Raw genomic sequence first — 17304 nt, forward strand, 5'->3', positions numbered from 1 at the left:
AGGAGAAATACTCAGCTCAGGCTCTTTGCCACTGTCAGACCCCAATTCACTGGCTCCCCGGGGCTCTGTTCCCTTTTGGAGCAGTGATTCTGGATGTAGAAAAGGAATTATGGGATCCAAGCAGCTTAGAAATGTGTGGGTATGCAATCAATTTTCCCTAGGGAAGTCACTCCTTCAGAATTCAAAACAGACACACATATCCCTTCAAAAACTTTTATTTGTATGAACAGTTCCTAGCTCTTAGTTTATCTTAGAGCTTTTAAAAGAGTAGAGACCTTATTATATATTTAAGTTTGAAAAAAGTTTCTGCTATTAATCAGAAATAATCCTTTCTACTTCTTTCTGGCTTACCCCTTGGAGTAAGCCAAAAATAAAACCATATTGTACGTTTCCTGACAGAGAGATAAGAAAACAACAGACACAAGTCCTGAATTCTAGAGTTGATGCTTGCTGGTGAAGGACACCTTCAGCTTAGAGCATTCTCCCAACCAAAGCCTGAAGGAAAACTCTAACACCTAATTCTTTGTGGAAAAATTACCAACTACCCACTTTGCAGGCTATAGAAAAAAGGAAGATGGGGCACATTTCCTTCTGTCCTGGATCAGAGGTGCTTAAGTTACTTAACACTGATCAGGTAAAGAGGGGAGGCTGTGCCTATGATCTGAGAAAAGGCTTGTTCTATGAGGCACAGGATTACCAGGGGACGGCAGAGGACAGGCTTGTCTACTCTCCGTTCAAGCAGCCAGCTCAACAGCAGCAGTCTAAAAAGCCCCAAATGGAACACCCCTATGGGTTCAGGAAGGACTGAGGGGCTGCCCTTTCTAACATGTGCCAAAAAAAATAACATAGTACTCTGATCGGGGCCCCAGAGACTTCGAGTTTGGATAGGTGCTGGAAAAGGGGAGGGCAAAAGTCAGCTGCTTTTCCCCTATAGCCTTAGGCCAACACAAACTGCAAATTAGTAAGTAGCACCTTAATGCCTCTGGTGACAGTTATAGCTGAAGTGGCAGGGTCAAGCTTGTAGGTGTTGGCATCCCCCTTTTTATATCGGTCCCGGAAAACATAGATACTCCCATTGCAGCTGGCGATCTTCCAGAGGGATGGGGCAGAGCTCCAGGCCTCAGGAAGGCAAAGCCGGGTAAAGCTGTCTAGGAGGGGATTGTAGCACACCAGGGAGTCCCCTTCAGCCACGATGAACACCAGATCCTTATGCACAGCTGCGTGCATGCGGCCTGCGAAGGGCAGAACATAGGGCTTCACGTGGCATTTGTCTGTCTCTGTGTCAAAGCACTGGATGAGTCGGGAAGGTTTGGTAAAGAAGTCCAGGTCATTCTCCTCCCCCCCTAGTAAGTAGATGATCCCGTTAAGGTTGGCACCAGCGGCCCCTGACACAGCCACCTCTAGCTGGGTTGTCTCTGTCCAGACGTTATCACCTACCCGATAATAGATAACTGCATTGGAGAGGGTATCCTGCAGTGTCTTGCCACCCAATGAATATATGGCATCTTTCCCAGGCACAGACACCAGGGTGTGCTGGAGCCGGTCCCGGGGCAAAGGTGCACACCATTCCCAGTCCACAGTGGCATTGTTGCACTTCCACATGCGCCGTGGGATGGACCCTCCCACCACGTATAAGTCTCCACCATGCTTGCAGGCTGCAGTGATCTGGTGGCACAAGCTGTTTTGGCCACTTACACTGATGGAGTCATCTTCCGCACAGTGTAAGGACACAGCCAACGAGTGGGTACGAGATGACTCTTTCCCGATCAGGTAAATGTGCACATTCTCCCCGATCTCCTATTGGCAAAATTAAAGTTATAGATGACATCTATCAGTTCTAGGCTAAGACTCAGCTGAGACACAGATCTAAAGGTTCTGGAACACACACTTGTATCTTGCTCTAACCCGCTACTTCCCTCTGGTTACTGTATGCCATCCTGACTCTCACCTTTCAGTCATTATATGCTGGGGCAGAGAATCTGTTGCTCTCATCCTGAGCTGGTGCTTTAGGAAAAAGGTGCTTAGGATTAATGCAATGGTGAAAGTAGTTCTCTCAAGGAACTTTATGGAGCTCAGAGGCTGAGCTATGGTTTCTAGGCTCATGCACACATCCTCCTCCCCAGTTCTTAACTTTGAGCCAGAGATGACTTAATCACCATCACCAGGTATCAAAGAGGCCAGATCAGTAGATGGCTGGAATGTATAGATATTATGGTGTCCCAACCCGAAAGCGAAATCTGCCTTACCTTCAAGCTAGTCCTGAGTGACTCTGCAAAAGCCTCTCTTTCTTCTTTATTAAAATTGATCCAGGCTTCTATTGCCTCTGTTGGGTTCTGAGAACATGGAACTCCATCTGTGAGAGCCAGAGGAAAGGCATGGTCAATGGCAATCCAACAATCCAAAAGGGAAATTTAGAGCCAGTGGCTTTAAAGACACAAACCGCTTTGTTATACTACCACCATGTATGTATGTGCGTGTGTTTAAGAAGTTAACCTACATTGCATTATTTCTTTTAATCAGAATGGATGACTTGATATGCTCATATTTGCCATGGAAGCAGTCTACAGGCTGCAGAGCTCACACCTGCTAAAGTATAGCATACCTCACTAGCAGGGCCAGGATTGTTTACCTACAATTGCCGCATCACTTAAAAAGTTTCTTTTTTTAAATTTTATTTTTTAATGTTTATTTTTTTTTTAATTTTTTTTTTTTCAACGTTTATTTATTTTTGGACAGAGAGAGACAGAGCATGAATGGGGGAGGGGCAGAGAGAGAGGGAGACACAGAACCGGAAACAGGCTCCAGGCTCTGAGCCATCAGCCCAGAGCCCGACGCGGGGCTCGAACTCACGGACTGCGAGATCGTGACCTGGCTGAAGTCGGACGCTTAACCGACTGCGCCACCCAGGCGCCCCTTAATGTTTATTTTTGAGAGGGAGAGAGACAGAGCACAAACGGGAGGTGCAGAGAGAGAGGGAGACACACAGCATCTGAAGCAGGCTCCAGGTTCTGAGCTGTCAGCATAGAGCCTGATGCAGGGCTCAAACTCACAGACTGCAAGATCATGACTGAGCTGAAGTCGGATGCTTAACTGGCTGAGCCACCCAGGTGCCCCTCACTTAAAAAGTTTCTTATGTAAGGGCACCTGAATGGCTCAGTCAGTTAAGCCTCCGACTCTTGGTTTTGGCTCAGGTCATGATCTCAGTTTCTGGGATCAAGCCCTGGGTTGGACTCTGTGCTGTTAATGTGGAGCCTGCTTGGGATTCTCTCTCTCTCTCATTCTCTCTCAGTAAACTTTAAAAAAATAAGTTTTTTAAAAATAATTTTAAGTTTATTTATTTTATTTATTTATTTATTTATTTTGAGAGAGAGAGGGAGAGAGAAAATCCCAAGCAGGCTCCACGCCATACGTGCAGAGCCTGATACAGGGCCCGAACCCATGAACCTCGAGATCACAACCTAAGCCAAAACCAAGAGTCAGATTCTTAACCAACTGAGCCATCCCCCCACCGCCAAAGTAAGCTTCGTTTTAAAAAAAGTTCCTTATGTAAATACCTTGACCCATCAATTTACTTAGATAACTAGTCCCACAAGTACGTGCAAAGTACAGGATAGATGAGAACAATTATACACAAAAGATACCAGAGTATAAATACAAACAGCTCCTCACTACATTTTGGGGGTGAGCCCTGCTTTTTTTCTAATTCAACACTTGTATATAGACCCTTGAAAAACATGGGTTTGAACTATGTGGGTCCACTTATATGCGGGTTTTATTCAATAAATACAGTACAATATTGTAAATGTATTTTCCCTTCCTTATGATTTTCCCAATAACGTTTTCTTTTCTCTAGCCTTATTGTAAGAACACAATACATACAGTACATGACACGTACAACATACAAAATATGTGTTAACGGTTTTTGTTATTGATAATGCTTCTGGTCGACAGAAAGCTATTTGTAAAGTTTTGGGGGAGTCAAAGTTACACATGGAATTTGACTGTGCAGAGGTTGGCAGTACTAATCCCACGTCGTTCAGGGGTTAACTGTGTATTGCACAGTACTATTATATTTTCCAGGTTTCCTCCCCTAAAAGGGATTGCCTGTGACAACAGCTAACTCGCAGCTGAATCTCTCAGAAGGCATCTAAATTCCTACCAGGAATAATAATGTAAATTAACACCAGAAAGCCTGAAGGCTCCTTTCTCCTGAACTAGAATGTCCACTAAACATCATATGCAAGTAGCTGAGTATGACGAGCCCCATCCCTCAACTTACCTGAGATGATATCAGTGAGCAGATGGTGGGGCAGGTGGAGAAATTCCTCTGTGCTCTGCAGCTGGGCCAGGTGGGCCTTGGCACAGTGTTTGGCGGCAGTGTACAGCTCAGGATCGCTGTGCCTGTCTGCCAGCCACATCACCTGAAGGCAGTTCCCCACCTGCACGGTGCGGGCCAAGAACCGAGAACATTCCTCAAAGAGAGATGTCAGCTGATACATGTCTGACACCTCATAAATTTCCTGCAGCTCTTCAGCTCGAAGTTTCACAGTCCCGTGGTAGATATAATCAACCAGGAGCTGGAAGACAGACTCACTGACATCCTGCAGTACAATTACCCGGTTGTGAGCCTCCTTCAGGTTGGAAGTGAACATGGACCGGAAAAAGCAGCTCTGAGCTGAGAGGACCAGCCGGTGGAGCTGAAACTCCCGGCCTTCCACCGAAATGGTGACATCAGCAAAGAGCTCTTCCTCCAGACACAGTTTCATGATGCCCTGAGCCACACGGCCTGAGTGTGACCGATCTTTGAAAGTGTAGTTCACAAAGTAGTTTTCATCCATGGATGCTCCAGGCTCCTCTGGTGATTCCATGGCAGCCAACTTCTCTCTCTGCCAGCTGTCTGCAAAGCAATACCACCCTGAGTAATGGGGAATTCACAGTCTATGAATCCAAGTGTTCAATTTATGGAGGGAGAAGGTAAAAGTGAGAGCAAAGTGGGCCAAGATTGGCCTTAGTCCTGGCCCTAATGACATCTCAGAAGCTCTCCTTCAACCGAAGCTGGGTTCATTTTCCTGCAGTGACACTCCATTCCTAATGAAATCGATAAAACGTCCTACTCTGGGTATTTCCGTATAAAAACAATATTCCTTTCCATGATGTAATAAAAACCTGGCTATTTAGGTCAACATATGAGAGCAAGCGACTGGAGGAAATCTATGATATTAAAAGCCGGGCAAAAAGCCTTGCTAACCAAATGACTATTGGGCATAAAACTAGTGAGGCTCTGGGCAGGAAAACCCAATAGACCCCAGCGACATTCTGGTCGAGGCCCCTCTTCCCCCACGTGCATGGAGTTCAGACCTTCCAATATGAGGCTTGGCCTGGGACATCTGTTAGCTCCACATTTTCTCTTTTCTGAGCTTCTCCCCCCTCATGACCTGATGACTTCCCAAGACTCCGTTCCAGAACTAGAGACGAAGCCCCGCCGTCCCAGCAAGGGGCACTAGTAGGCCTAACGCCAAGTACTGTGTCCCCGCTTCACCTGGAGTCGCCTGGGAAACGGTCGCTAGGGAAACCACTCTTCTCTCCCCCTTCCCCTATCCCCTCCACGCCCCCTCCCGGCCACGCCCGCCGGCCCTCGTCAAAAGCTTAGCTCAGGGAGCGGGGGAGGGTGTGGAATGTGGAACCCAGACCCCTGCCCCTTCCCCTCCTCTCACCCCTCCGGTTCATTAGGGTCCTCGCCTTCTCTACAGTCTCTACCACACCAAACTCGGGCTACGTTCACCTCACGGCTTCCCCACCTGCCTGCCTCGGTTTCTCACCTGTTTTCCCTCCTTTCATTCCGAAGCCCGGAACCCGGAACCTCTGCTTCTAGCCCCGCGTCCGCCCGGAAGAAAATCAGATGCATGCTTCCGCTTCCGGTCCGTGCCCTTGGGGTTCCGTGTCCTGTGGGTCGTGGATGCCTGGTCTGTAACCTGGAACATGGCCGCGACGGCGGCTGCTGCGAGGGGCTGGTGGCGGGGTCTCGTAGGGTCCGTGGCGTTGGCCAGGGGTAAGCAGGGGGCAGCTGGCTGAGGCCCTGGGCGGGAGCGGAGGCGCGCCTGGCGCAGGGAGCCTATCAGGCCTCACTCTGCGCTTATTTTTCCGTACAGTGGCCGGGCGACCCTCGGTGCTGTTGCTGCCGGTGAGGAGGGAAAGCGTCGCGGCAGACACGCGCCGTATGTGTGGGCCGGCCCTTCTCGGACTACAGGCGGGGGACCCTTCATTCTTTTGGATATTTGCCCTTGTCCTGGGATGCCCTTCCCTGCGTCCTTTGGCAGATCTCTGTGGAGACCTGACTGCAGTGGTCCTCATGCAAGCAGAATCGAACTCTTCGCTGTGCCCTTTTAGCTCCCTGTTACGGCCTTGATTGACCCCCGTCCATTTCCATGATTCCTTTTCTCTCCGATTAAACTGTCAGCTCTTTGAGATCAGGAAACAACGTTTGGGTCTCAGAGCCATTATGATAGTAATTCACATTAATTGAGTGCTTCTTGTGTGCCAAGCACCTTGCTAAGCGATTTAGCGAGGGATCTTAGTCCTTAGGACAGTCTTACGAGGTAGATAGCATTGTGCTCTTCTTACTATACATTAGGAAACAATGCAGAGAAGTAACTTACCCAGAGTCACAGCACTAGCGAGTGACAGAGCAGGCCTGTCTGCTGCCAGAGTCAGACAACACTTAACCATGATGTGTGCAGTCTATGATGTGTGGGTACTCATGGTTTAGGGTTGCATGCATGCGTGTATGGAGATATATTACAATCAACATAAGTAGACTGGGAGTCAAGAGACCTGGTATTTCCCCCTTTCTGGCCCTCAGTTACCTCAATGGCGGGGGGGAAAGGGTTTTGACTAATCTGTGAGGGCTCTTCAGCCCTGCAGCTCTTAGCTTGAGAGCCTGCTGTGAGCCAGGTGATAAGGAGATACAGAAAAGCAGAAATTCTCGTTCCCACCCTTAAAGAGTTCCTGGTCTGGTAAAAGAATTGAGACACACTGCTTAACAAAAATGCAGGCATTGTGAAGGAAGAACTAGGGAGTAGCTTTGAGAAGAGGCAAACACCCCAAACGCAGTAGTAATAAGGAGAGTCTTTGTGGACTCTGTAGGTGACATTTTCCCTAAGTTTTCATCAATTCTTATTCCCTGGAACCCTCCACTCTCACCTTCCTCAGGATTCTGCAGGGAGCCCTGCTGGGAGACAATACCCCTTACAGACCCAGGAGACTGAATGTAGGCATGGCTGCTGCCTTCTCCATTCCTTTGTTAAATATGCCTTCTCCTTCCAGCCACTGTCCGACCACGGAATGATGTGGCCCACAAGCAGCTCTCAGCTTTTGGAGAGTATGTGGCTGAAATCCTGCCCAAGTATGTCCAACAAGTTCAGGTAATATTCACTATTGTTGTTTGGTCATGGGTCAAGAAAGAACCATGTTCTCAGGGCATGTAGGAGTAGGCAGCCTGGTATCAAAGAAACCAAAGACTCTTCTACCCCACTTGGACTGCTTTCTCTGCCCTCAACCAGGACTCCTACTAACATTAACTGCTCTCTCAATAGCTCTTTTTTCCCTCACCTTTCCCTTTCCACGTCTGCAGGTGTCTTGCTTCAATGAGTTAGAGATCTGTATCCATCCTGACGGAGTCATCCCAGTGCTGACTTTCCTCAGGGATCACACCAATGCACAGTTCAAATCCTTGGCTGACTTGACAGCAGTGGACGTCCCCACCCGGCAAAACCGTTTTGAGGTCAGGAGATTTGAGAAGGTTTGGGGAGTAAAGGAAAGAAAAGGGACAGACAAGTTTTAGGATGACAGCTACCAACGGGAACCATAGTCCTCCTCAGTTTCGGTTTGGGTCAAACAATACCACACAGCAGTTAAACTGGGGCCTCGGATTAGGCAGACCTCAAGTTTGAATCCTAGCTCTGCCACTAACAGGCTATGTGACTTCAGGCATTTTGTTTAGTTTTTGTAAGCTTTAGATTTCTTATGTGCAAAATATATGTGAAACTGTCCCTACTTTATATAGAGTGGCTGTGAGGATGAAATGAGATCATACAGGTAGATTGCCAGCATGGAGCAAGTTCTCCATATATTTAGCTGTTGATATTTACTGATCATCTACTATCGGCCAGATCCTGGGATCAAGGGAGAAGTAGCACCCAACACCTGCCCTCAAGGAGTCCCCCACGCTCTAGTGAGGGTGAAGGACACATAAAGAGCTTACTGTAATAACATATAATGCATGGGATGTTAGATGTTATGAGACTGCAAGAGGGGCTCTCAGAGTCCTGTATGGGAGGCTTCTTTGAAGGGAGAGAGAATGTGCTGAATCTTAAAGGATGACCAAGAAATCAGGAATTAGCTTGCTAAGGATTGGGGCCAGGAGTAGCATGAGCAAAGACAGGCATGCTGACATCCTAAGGTGTAGCATAGCTTAGGCCTTTGGAAGTAGTTGTAAATATAAGAATCTTGAGGATTTTGAGCTTCAGGACAGAAGGCAGGTTCACAGGTAGAACCCTTACCCACCTTGTGCCTCAGACCCTGTGGCCATCTTGGTCTTCCAGCTCCTCTGTTCTCTCTAGATTGTTTACAACCTGCTCTCTCTGCGCTTCAACTCCCGGATCCGTGTGAAGACCTATACAGATGAGCTGACACCCATTGAGTCCACTGTTCCTGTGTATAAGGCAGCTAACTGGTATGAGAGGGAGGTGAGTTTCTGGACATAGTGGATCCTGCCTCTGGGCCAGAGTTGCAGAATTAGTTGAAATAACTGCATGCAGTGCATCCTCACCCGTGTGTTGGCTGATGGACTGAGTTGCCTGAGGGCCTTTTTTTTCTAGATCTGGGACATGTTTGGAGTTTTTTTTGCTAACCATCCTGATCTAAGGAGGATCCTGACAGACTATGGCTTTGAGGGACATCCTTTCCGGAAAGACTTTCCCCTATCTGGCTACGTTGAGGTAGGAGGAACCTTGAACTAGGGCAAATGGCCTCAGGGAAAGACTGGCAGGGAACCTGGGGTGTGCTGAGCATGGAAGGAAATATGGTCTGTGAATTGTGATTTAAGAGCATAGGCTCTGTATCAAATCCTAGTCCCAGTTTTGTAATCTGGGGTCTGTTACTTAATTTATCTATGACAGTTTTCTCATCTGCAAAACAGGAACAGTAGTACTTAACTAATAAGATTTACAGTGAGCTAGGGGTGCCTGGGTGGCTCAGCCGTGAGGCATCCAGCTTGGGCTCAGGTCATGATCTTGCAGTTTGTGAGCTTGAGCCCCTGCTTCAGGTGAACTCAAGCCCTGCTTTGAGCTCCACTGTCTCTCTCTCTCTCTCTCTCTCTCTCTCTCTGCACCTCGTGGTATTCTCTCTCTCCCTGTTTCTGCCCCTCACTCAAGTGTGCTCGCTCTCTCTCAAAAATAAATGAATTTAAAAAATAATAATAATAAATAAAAATCTACTTAAAAGATTTACATTGAGCTAAATGATGTTAAAGCCTAGTGTATTGTAATTACTCAATTGACATTAGCCATTATCGTAATGATCATTTTAATGACCAAGGCAACCTTGAGGACACACTTTGTCCACAGGTCTGAAAGTGGAGGATCATTTTACCCTGCCCTGGATCTCTGAGAAGGCAGCTGACAGGGAAGACACTAAATGTTTAGCCCCTGAGGATGGTTAAAGGCAGGACTAGTAACATGTGACTACAAGGGCCTTAGGAAGAATTTCAGTGCTTTGCTTTACCACCCTTGTGCTACAGGTTGTTTATGAGCAGGAAGATGGTCCATTGCATACAAACGTATGTGTCATTTTGTAGAAAAGTAACTTTTTAGAAATGCTGAGATAGTGGCAATCCCCCCTTCTGTACCGACATATGCCTGCTTTCTTCATGTTTTGCATGGTCCCATTTCCTTCTCAAGCTACTTCTGGTCAGGACTCCTTTCCTCTCCTCATTTTCACTGTCTGGCCTCCCTTACCTGCTTTGCCTCTTCACCTGTTTGTCTGTACTTTATGCAGCTGATCCTCCAGACAAGAAAAGCCATGCCAGCAGTGCCTGGGTCGCTCAGTCGGTTGAGTGTCCAACTTCAGCTCAGGTCACAATCTCACGGTTCATGGGTTTAGCCCTGCATCAGGCTCTGTGCTGACAGCTCAGAGCCTGGATCCTGCTTCAGATTCTGTTTCTCCTTCCTCTCTGCCCCTCCCCCACTCATTCTCTCTCTCTCTCTCTCTCTCTCTCTCTCTTTCTCGCTCGCTCTCTCTCTCTCTTGAAAATGAATAAACAATAACAACAAAAAAAAAAAACAGAAAAGAAAAGCTATGCCAGATTTATTGCCTTGCACCTTTATAGTGATAGTGCCAAAGCCACATGGTCTGAACTTGAGTGCTCGCCAATTTAGGTTTACTCTTTTCAGCCACAGACTTGCTCCCTAATCCCCAACAAATGCTTATAAGCATTTCCTTATAAGAGTGGATGGGTGAGCAAAGTCAGTTGTGCTGCGAAAGCAGCTCAGAGCTTATGATGTGGGGATGGTGAGCAGGGGAGCCTGACTGGGTGATTGCAGGCCGTTTTGGATTGTGGTTGGGATGGGACTTGATTGGTAATACAGACATGCCTGGAGACTTGTTGACAGAGGCTGGGATAGCAGTCAAGGACAGGGAAGTAAAGAGACTGGTGAAGTCCCCCATAGCCTTGGGAAAGTAGGCTCCTTAGCAGCTCTGAACAAGGTCTTCCTCAGTGCTTAAGCCTGCTTTTCTCTTCCGCAGTTACGCTATGACGATGAGGTGAAGCGGGTGGTGGCCGAGCCAGTGGAGTTGGCCCAGGAGTTCCGCAAGTTTGACCTGAACAGCCCTTGGGAGGCTTTCCCTGCCTATCGGCAGCCCCCTGAAAGTCTCAAGCTCGAAGCTGGGGACAAGAAACCTGAAACCAAGTAGCTCCAGGGAAGGCATGTGGATACTGGAAAACGCCTTAATCTATACTAAGCGTCCCTGTAAATAAAATCCTTAGGCTAACCACTTCTTGTGTGCTTTTGGGTAGAAGTGAAGCTTGACTCGGGAAAGGGACGATTCAGCAGGGGTTTTTCCCTCTCCCTTAAAGAGACTCTGCCAAACCAGGAATCTCTTTTAATGGGACTGAATAGTGCAGTTGCAGTCATGGTGACCTGCAAGCCTGGATGTACTTCTGAGGGAGGGTTCTGGAGCTGAAATGGAAAGTTCTCATGGTCCACAGGGCTTAGGATGGGTGTGGCATGGCATTTCCTAAAAACTGGAGGGCCCTTAACAACTAGAGGAGAAAACTCCTTGTTACAGCCGACCGTCTGGTGGCAGCTGATGGATGGAGGGGCCTGGGTGGAACCAGGGAACCCCCCCCCCACCCGCATCTCATCTAAGCATCCACAGGGTTCCATGAGCCATGACTCATTTTTGAGTCTTGAGCCATGAAACCTCCTTGCAATCTAACGGCCCATCATGTTTGGCTAAGGTAATCTTCCTAGACTCTAGCCAGAGCTGAGAATGTTTTAAGCAAGCAAAAGAGGTCCCAGGACTGGTGCAGAATGTACTTGGAAGCTGCAGCTCTATCTTCGAGGGGACAGGACTCCCTACCCCAGCCAGCCTGGGGCCTGTTTGGCTGGTGGCTGAGCACCTAAGTTGGAAGTGCTCGACTTTGCCTGTCCATGAGACCACCCAAACAGCTTCACCATGCCATTGGAGGACCAATGCAGTTGCAGGACCAAGCTTTGCAGCTGATGCTTTTGCCCTGCTGAGGGGCTCCCTGGAGGCTGGGCTGGGCCTGAACTGGGTGTTGAAGCCTGAGTCAGCTGCAGGATGTTTTGGGGGTGAGGACAGATAGTAAGGTAACGTTACTGCTGGGCTCTTTCCTACCTCTTGGGGGGTGAGGGGAAGGGTGGGGCAAGCTGGAGCTGTTTGCTACCAAGCTCCGTTTTCTATTAACTAAGCATCCCGCCCATCTGGGCAGGAACAGGCTGAGGGCTTGACAAGCAGGGAGCCAGGCTTCTACTGCCAACAACTTAAGATTCCACTTTTCCATGGGATGGAAAGGTCCTGGGAAGTCAGAGCCAGCCCCTCCCTGTTTAGCATTGAAGGCTGACACACAAAATAGGAAACGCCTGAGCCGCCTGCAGTGGAAAGTTGGAGCTGCGGTGTGTGGCAGGCGGATGCAGGAGCAGAGAGCAGCTGGGGAGAGAAAGACTCAAAGGACGTGGTGGGGCACAGCTAGGACGATGCAGTTCCTGGATTGGCTAATAGTAGCCACTTGCCTTCTCCCTGGGGTAACTGCAACCCAGCACTATCCAGGTACCGGGGCTTTAGGGTGGGGTGGATGGGAACCAAGGAAGGCTGTCGGCTGACAGCAGTTAAATTTGGTTCTATCTGAACCTAGCAGGGCCTAGAAACTGTGGGCAAGGTGGGTACCAGACTGACCTGTGCAGCACGTGGTAATGATCTGGACCCCAACCCCAGAATCAGAAAGGTCCAAGTGAAATGAAGGGAGGTAGTCCTAGGTGCCCTCAGTGCCAGCCCTGGACAGAGCTGGGCAGTGGCCTTATTCTAGGTGTGCAAAGCAGGACCTCCGGACCTGCCCTGGGCTTGGGACAATCATTCTAAGGGCTGGGCAGCAGATCAGAGTGAAATGAAGGAAGCTGCAGCAGACAACCCGCCTTGGCCTGGCTTCCCTGGCCTCCACATGAGCACTACTGAGGAGCAAGGAAGGAGCAGGTTCCTCCAAAAGGGGTTCTCGACCTTTGGGGAGAGTCACTGGCACTATTTGAGATCACACTGTCCCAGATGATTACAGGGAGGGGAAGTGGGAAGTGAAGTGTCTTGTGACCCAATGGTCTGGAGCTCTTTGCCAAGGGAACTGCAGAAGTTCAAGGAGGAGTCCTGGACACTTGCCGAGGTGGTATCTGGGTTTGGGATGATGATTTTGGGATCACAAGACTTATGCCTGGGAGGGAGGATGTCAATGTGCATGTGTCTGTAAGGAAAGGAGGACATGGGGTGGCACTCCTACTCTTTTGTAGATAGAAGAACCTCTTGGCATCCCTACCAAGGAGCTAAGGGGCACTTCTGGGAGGCTGGGGTGTTCAGGGTGGAGCCTGGCAGGGGCCTGACTCTTTTCTGCTGCCCCAGGGCAGCCCATGAACAGAGCCAGCGTGGGAGGTGGCCTGCAGGAGCCAGAGGCCCCGGAAGTGATGTTTGAGGTCTTTCCTCCAGCCTGGGATATGGGGGTGGGAATGTCCAGAGGTCCCTAAGCTCAGGGTTGGGAAGGGGGATGTCTTAAGCTGGGCCTGCTGGGGGAGGGGGGCCACCCAGCATGGGTCCTACTGCCTGCTTATGCCCCCCTAGCCCACTCTTGCTCCCTGCCCTGCCCCCACCCCCAGGCCCCAGCCCACCCCTTACACGGCTCCCCTTACAGCTGCTTTGGGCTGGGCTGGAGCTGGATGTCATAGGGCAGCTGCACATCCAGGACGAGGAACTGGCGTCCACACGCCCAGGCCGCCGACTCAGGCTCCTCCTGCAGCACCACGTGCCCAGTGACTTGGAGGGTGCTAAGCAGCGGCTGCAGCAGTTCCAGGACCTGCGGAAAGGGCCTCCTCTTAGCCCTTGGGACTTTGAACACCTGCTCCTCACAAGCCTGTCCTGTGTCTACCGGCTCCATAAGGCTAGTGAGGCTGAGGAAAGAGGTCGCTGGGCCCAGGTCTTCGCCCTGCTGGCACAGGAAACACTCTGGGACCTATGCAAGGGTTTCTGCCCCCAGGGGCAGCCCCCTTCTCTGGGACCCTGGGCCTTGATCCTTGACCCCTTTCCCTGACCCTCCCCAACTCCTACCCCAAGCCAGACCCACCCGGGCAGTGTTCTTTCCACTGTGTTCAGGTCTCTGGCCTTGGATTGTACCCTGGAACCCACTTTACCCCTTCCCCATTTTCTTCCCTGAGCCCTGGCAGGCTAAGAGCCTGGGTCTCAGGCAGCAGGCACAGACTCGCGGGTGTGTGTATATGTGTGTATGTGTGTGGTGTGTGTGTGTGGTGTGTTGTGTGTGTGTGTTGGGGTCAGGGTTGAGAAGTGTGCTCAAGAGATGCTGAAAAAGAAGCTGCCCTCAAGAAAGCCAAGTTAGATGCTCCAACTCCCACCCTGGCAGTCCATAATAAGTCCTGTGGAATCTACAGGAGCCTTGTGAATGCTCAGCACCCAGTCCTAATTTAGATACCCCTTTTAAGTCCAACCAGTGCTGGGAGTCCCTGAGCCCCAAGTTCCCCATTTGGACTAGCCATAGACTAGACATCTTTAGTCCTGTCTGTTGGAGGAGGAGAGGAGGAAAGCAGGTGGAGAAACATTACCTTTTCTGGAGGGGGCGGGTGGAGACAGGGAAGCGGATATTTTTTGGTCCATCTCAACAAGGCTCAATTGAACACCTCGAGTGGGGAGTGAGGCTGTGAGGGCAGAGACAAGCTGAGGTTGGCTGGTGTAGTCCTGATCCTGTGTAGCTATTCCATTAAATGTTCTGTTCTGGCCTCCTGGAGCCTGTGTCCTTCTATGCCAGAGTAAGTTGTTTAACCCTTGTCCTGGGCAAAACACCCTCCCTGTCCTGGGAAGGCAGGAGTTGGGGCAACCAGGTATCAACTCATTCCTCACACGCCCTGCTAGAAGAAGGAATGTTCTGTTTCCTTGAATCCCATCCTCCCAGAAAGTTAGCAGGGTGTGGCCCCTTGTCACAAGAAGGAACCAGCCAGACCCTAAGAATGACGTCGTAGATCAGTGGGAAGGAGTTACAAGGATTTGAAGGGGAGGCCCGCAAGGGGTCGGGTGAATAGGGTTCAGTTTAATCAAATTCCCATCTCCTCGCCCTCCCAGCACCTGACCAAATCCTGCCTTCTGCCCTCCGACTCCCACCCCCCGGTCTGCAGTAGTCAGTGCCTTCCCATCCCACCAGCCCGAGATGACAGCGTCGCAGACAAGACAGAGCGCAGGACCCCGGGCAGACAGGCGCCGACGCAGGCCCACTTTATTGGCAGAGTCAGCCACACTGGGCGGGCCGTCATGCTCGCGCCGGCGGGGCTTTCAGGCCACGGCCCGGCTCGGCATACACGCCCCGGGCCGCCCCTGGGCTCCTCTCCCGGTCGGGGTTCAGAGCTCCGGCGGCCCGAGGCCCGGCGGGCCGGCGGGGGCGAGGTCGGGGTACACCAGGAAGCCGGAGAAGGTGATGTACTTGCCGTGGTTGCTGTAGGCGCCGTAGCCGTCGTGGTCGTGGCTGAGCAGCCAGACGGCGTCGCCGCGCCGCAGCGCCAGCATCACGCTCTGGCTCTGCATCTCGCGGCGCCGCGACGCGCCGTCGTCGTAAATCATGGCCTGCACCTCGTCGCGATTCTTCATCAGCTTCACGGACAGCGTCTTGCGCGGCAGCTTGCCCAACGTGAAGGAGAAGAAGTAGGCGCCCGGCAGGCGGCAGCGGAACACGCCGGCCGCCGCGTCGAAGTCGCCGCCGATGTTGACGAGCTCCGTGTCGAAGGCGAGAGGCCGGTGCCGCGGCCCCGGGCCGGCGTCCGAGCCCACCAGGCTGCGCGTGCGCGCCGCCGAGAAGGCAGAGCGCGGCTCGGGGGGCGCGGGCGGCCCGCGCGCAGGCGCGTCGGCGTCGGCGTACACCAGGTAGCCGCTGAAGGTGGCGCCGGGGGCTCCGAGAGCGTACTGCGGGGCGCCATGCAGCCGCAGCCACACCGTGTCGCCGTAGTCGAGCTGCAGCATGGCGCTCTGGCTGGCGGCGCGCCGCGCTCCTGGCCGCCGCTGCTCGTCGAAGGCCAGCGCCTGCACCTCGTCGCGGTTGCGCACCAGCATCACCGACAGGCTCTTGTGCGGGGCCTTGCCAGCCGTGAAGGAGAAGAAGTAGGCGCCGGGCACGCGGCAGCGGAACTGGCCTGTGGCCGCGTCGAAGTCGCCGCCTATGTTCACGTACACCTTGTCGAAGGTCACCGCCATCTCCGATGTGCCCTCCAGGGGGGTGGTGCGTGCCGCCGAGAAGGCAGAGCGCAGCTCCGTCGAGCCCGGAGACGGCTCCAGGGCCCAGCAAGCGGCAGGGCCCAGCACGCCCAGCAGGAGTAGCAGCATGGTGCCTGGGAAGGGGGGCGGGCAAAAGGGGGAGGAGGGTGGGCGGTTGTGCTGGGGGCGCCTCCAAATGCCCAGAGTTCGGAGACTGGGAGACGAGTTATCTTCATAGCCCTGCCCTTGACCCACAACTAGGACTCGGTTTCCTACAGACTTGGACTAGATCAGCGGTTCTCAAACTTCGGCCGGCCTCAGGGTCCGGTAAAGAGCTTGTTAGAACACACATTGTTGGGCCTCCACCCCCAAATTTCCATTCACTAGGTTTCGGATGAGGCTTGAGAATTTGCATTTCTAACAAGTTCCTGGCAAGGCAGATGCCACTGGTCCAGGGACCACACTTTGGGAATAACCATTAGATTAGGCCAGTGAGTCTCCTTTATTATTATTTTTTTGTAAGCACTGAACTGAACCCCTTTCTCAAGTGAAAGCTCACACACCTGTACCACAGGTCCAAGCAGAAATGCTTTAAGAAGCCTATAGTCCTGTCAGCTGGGTTTACCCCCTCCCCACCTTAGCAACACAGTGGATGGTCAGGGGTCTCTGAGTTTCCTTCAGCCTGGTTTGCTGCATTTTCTGTGGCTATACTATGGACCTCGGCCTGCCCCTCACTCAGGCACTAGCTCTCTGTACTGATGTCCTCCCTGGTGGCCACTGTTTCAACCCCCATCTGGGCAGGACAGGACATAGCTGCTCATTGACCCTTTCCTGGCCTCTGACCCACTCAAGGGTCAGCTCCCACTCTGGACTCCCCAGGGGCCCTTCTTGCAGTAAAGAGGCCAGAACAGTTGGGCTTTGACATAGGTCCCTCCCCCCAAGAAAGCAGAGGAGAGACAGTGACTCTCCTCTGGTTGAGGGCTGGTCACTGAGGGGAAGGGGAGAACGAGGGGCTGCTGTGAATAGAGCAACAGTTCCAGCAAGGCTTTGGCAAGATTGTGAGCCTTTAGGAGCTTTGTTTCTCAGCAGCCGTGGAGTGTAAGGACTGGACTCCGTTCCTGGCTCTACTGCTTAAATTGCTGTGAAACCTAAGGCAAGTGCCTTAATTTCACTGGGATTGGCCTTCTTTATGTAAATGGAGAGGAGACCTGCCTCACAATCTTACTGAGGATGCCTCTGAGATAGCAGGTGTGAACAGAGTTTGTGAAGGGCATTGTTGCC

General features: G+C 51.4%; 4 protein-coding genes across 4 annotated transcripts; 2 read left to right on the forward strand and 2 right to left on the reverse strand.

Moving 5' to 3' along the window:
- Window positions 1-845: 845 nt before the first annotated feature.
- Window positions 846-5900, reverse strand: KBTBD4 (kelch repeat and BTB domain containing 4). The gene is made up of 4 exons (XM_030331675.1): window positions 5820-5900; window positions 4280-4897; window positions 2247-2353; window positions 846-1797 (listed from the first exon to the last, which is right to left on the reverse strand). The coding sequence occupies exons 1-4, from the start codon at window positions 5836-5838 to the stop codon at window positions 937-939; spliced, it is 1605 nt and encodes a 534-aa protein (XP_030187535.1). The 5' UTR covers window positions 5839-5900; the 3' UTR covers window positions 846-936.
- A 19-nt stretch (window positions 5901-5919) lies between these two features.
- On the forward strand, window positions 5920-11049 carry NDUFS3 (NADH:ubiquinone oxidoreductase core subunit S3). The gene is made up of 7 exons (XM_030331678.1): window positions 5920-6049; window positions 6150-6215; window positions 7324-7421; window positions 7631-7780; window positions 8619-8744; window positions 8877-8996; window positions 10801-11049. Exons 1-7 carry the CDS (start codon window positions 5980-5982, stop codon window positions 10966-10968), a joined length of 798 nt encoding a protein of 265 aa, XP_030187538.1. The 5' UTR covers window positions 5920-5979; the 3' UTR covers window positions 10969-11049.
- A 1037-nt stretch (window positions 11050-12086) lies between these two features.
- On the forward strand, window positions 12087-14646 carry FAM180B (family with sequence similarity 180 member B). Its single transcript, XM_030331679.1, has 3 exons — window positions 12087-12348; window positions 13183-13253; window positions 13469-14646. The coding sequence occupies exons 1-3, from the start codon at window positions 12210-12212 to the stop codon at window positions 13862-13864; spliced, it is 606 nt and encodes a 201-aa protein (XP_030187539.1). The 5' UTR covers window positions 12087-12209; the 3' UTR covers window positions 13865-14646.
- A 385-nt stretch (window positions 14647-15031) lies between these two features.
- C1QTNF4 (C1q and TNF related 4) lies at window positions 15032-16247 on the reverse strand. The gene has a single exon (XM_032595041.1). It carries the CDS (start codon window positions 16150-16152, stop codon window positions 15178-15180), a length of 975 nt encoding a protein of 324 aa, XP_032450932.1. The 5' UTR covers window positions 16153-16247; the 3' UTR covers window positions 15032-15177.
- Between the last annotated feature and the right edge of the window lie 1057 nt (window positions 16248-17304).

This window comes from Lynx canadensis, chromosome D1 (assembly GCF_007474595.2).
Source record: "Lynx canadensis isolate LIC74 chromosome D1, mLynCan4.pri.v2, whole genome shotgun sequence".
Classification (NCBI taxonomy): domain Eukaryota; kingdom Metazoa; phylum Chordata; class Mammalia; order Carnivora; family Felidae; genus Lynx; species Lynx canadensis.

Bases quoted from the DNA above. Each gene is read 5' to 3' on its own strand.
- FAM180B (XM_030331679.1), top strand. From the start codon at position 12,210: ATGCAGGAGCAGAGAGCAGCTGGGGAGAGAAAGACTCAAAGGACGTGG. The intron at 12,349-13,182 runs GTACCGGGGCTT...CTGCTGCCCCAG, and splicing joins TGCAACCCAGCACTATCCAG to GGCAGCCCATGAACAGAGCC. The intron at 13,254-13,468 runs GTCTTTCCTCCA...CTCCCCTTACAG, and splicing joins CCCCGGAAGTGATGTTTGAG to CTGCTTTGGGCTGGGCTGGA.
- KBTBD4 (XM_030331675.1), bottom strand. The intron at 2,354-4,279 runs GTAAGTTGAGGG...TGGCTCTCACAG, and splicing joins GCTCACTGATATCATCTCAG to ATGGAGTTCCATGTTCTCAG. The intron at 1,798-2,246 runs GTAAGGCAGATT...TTTTGCCAATAG, and splicing joins CACTCAGGACTAGCTTGAAG to GAGATCGGGGAGAATGTGCA.
- NDUFS3 (XM_030331678.1), top strand. From the start codon at position 5,980: ATGGCCGCGACGGCGGCTGCTGCGAGGGGCTGGTGGCGGGGTCTCGTA. The intron at 7,781-8,618 runs GTCAGGAGATTT...TGTTCTCTCTAG, and splicing joins CCCGGCAAAACCGTTTTGAG to ATTGTTTACAACCTGCTCTC. The intron at 8,997-10,800 runs GTAGGAGGAACC...TCTCTTCCGCAG, and splicing joins CCCTATCTGGCTACGTTGAG to TTACGCTATGACGATGAGGT.
- C1QTNF4 (XM_032595041.1), bottom strand. From the start codon at position 16,152: ATGCTGCTACTCCTGCTGGGCGTGCTGGGCCCTGCCGCTTGCTGGGCC.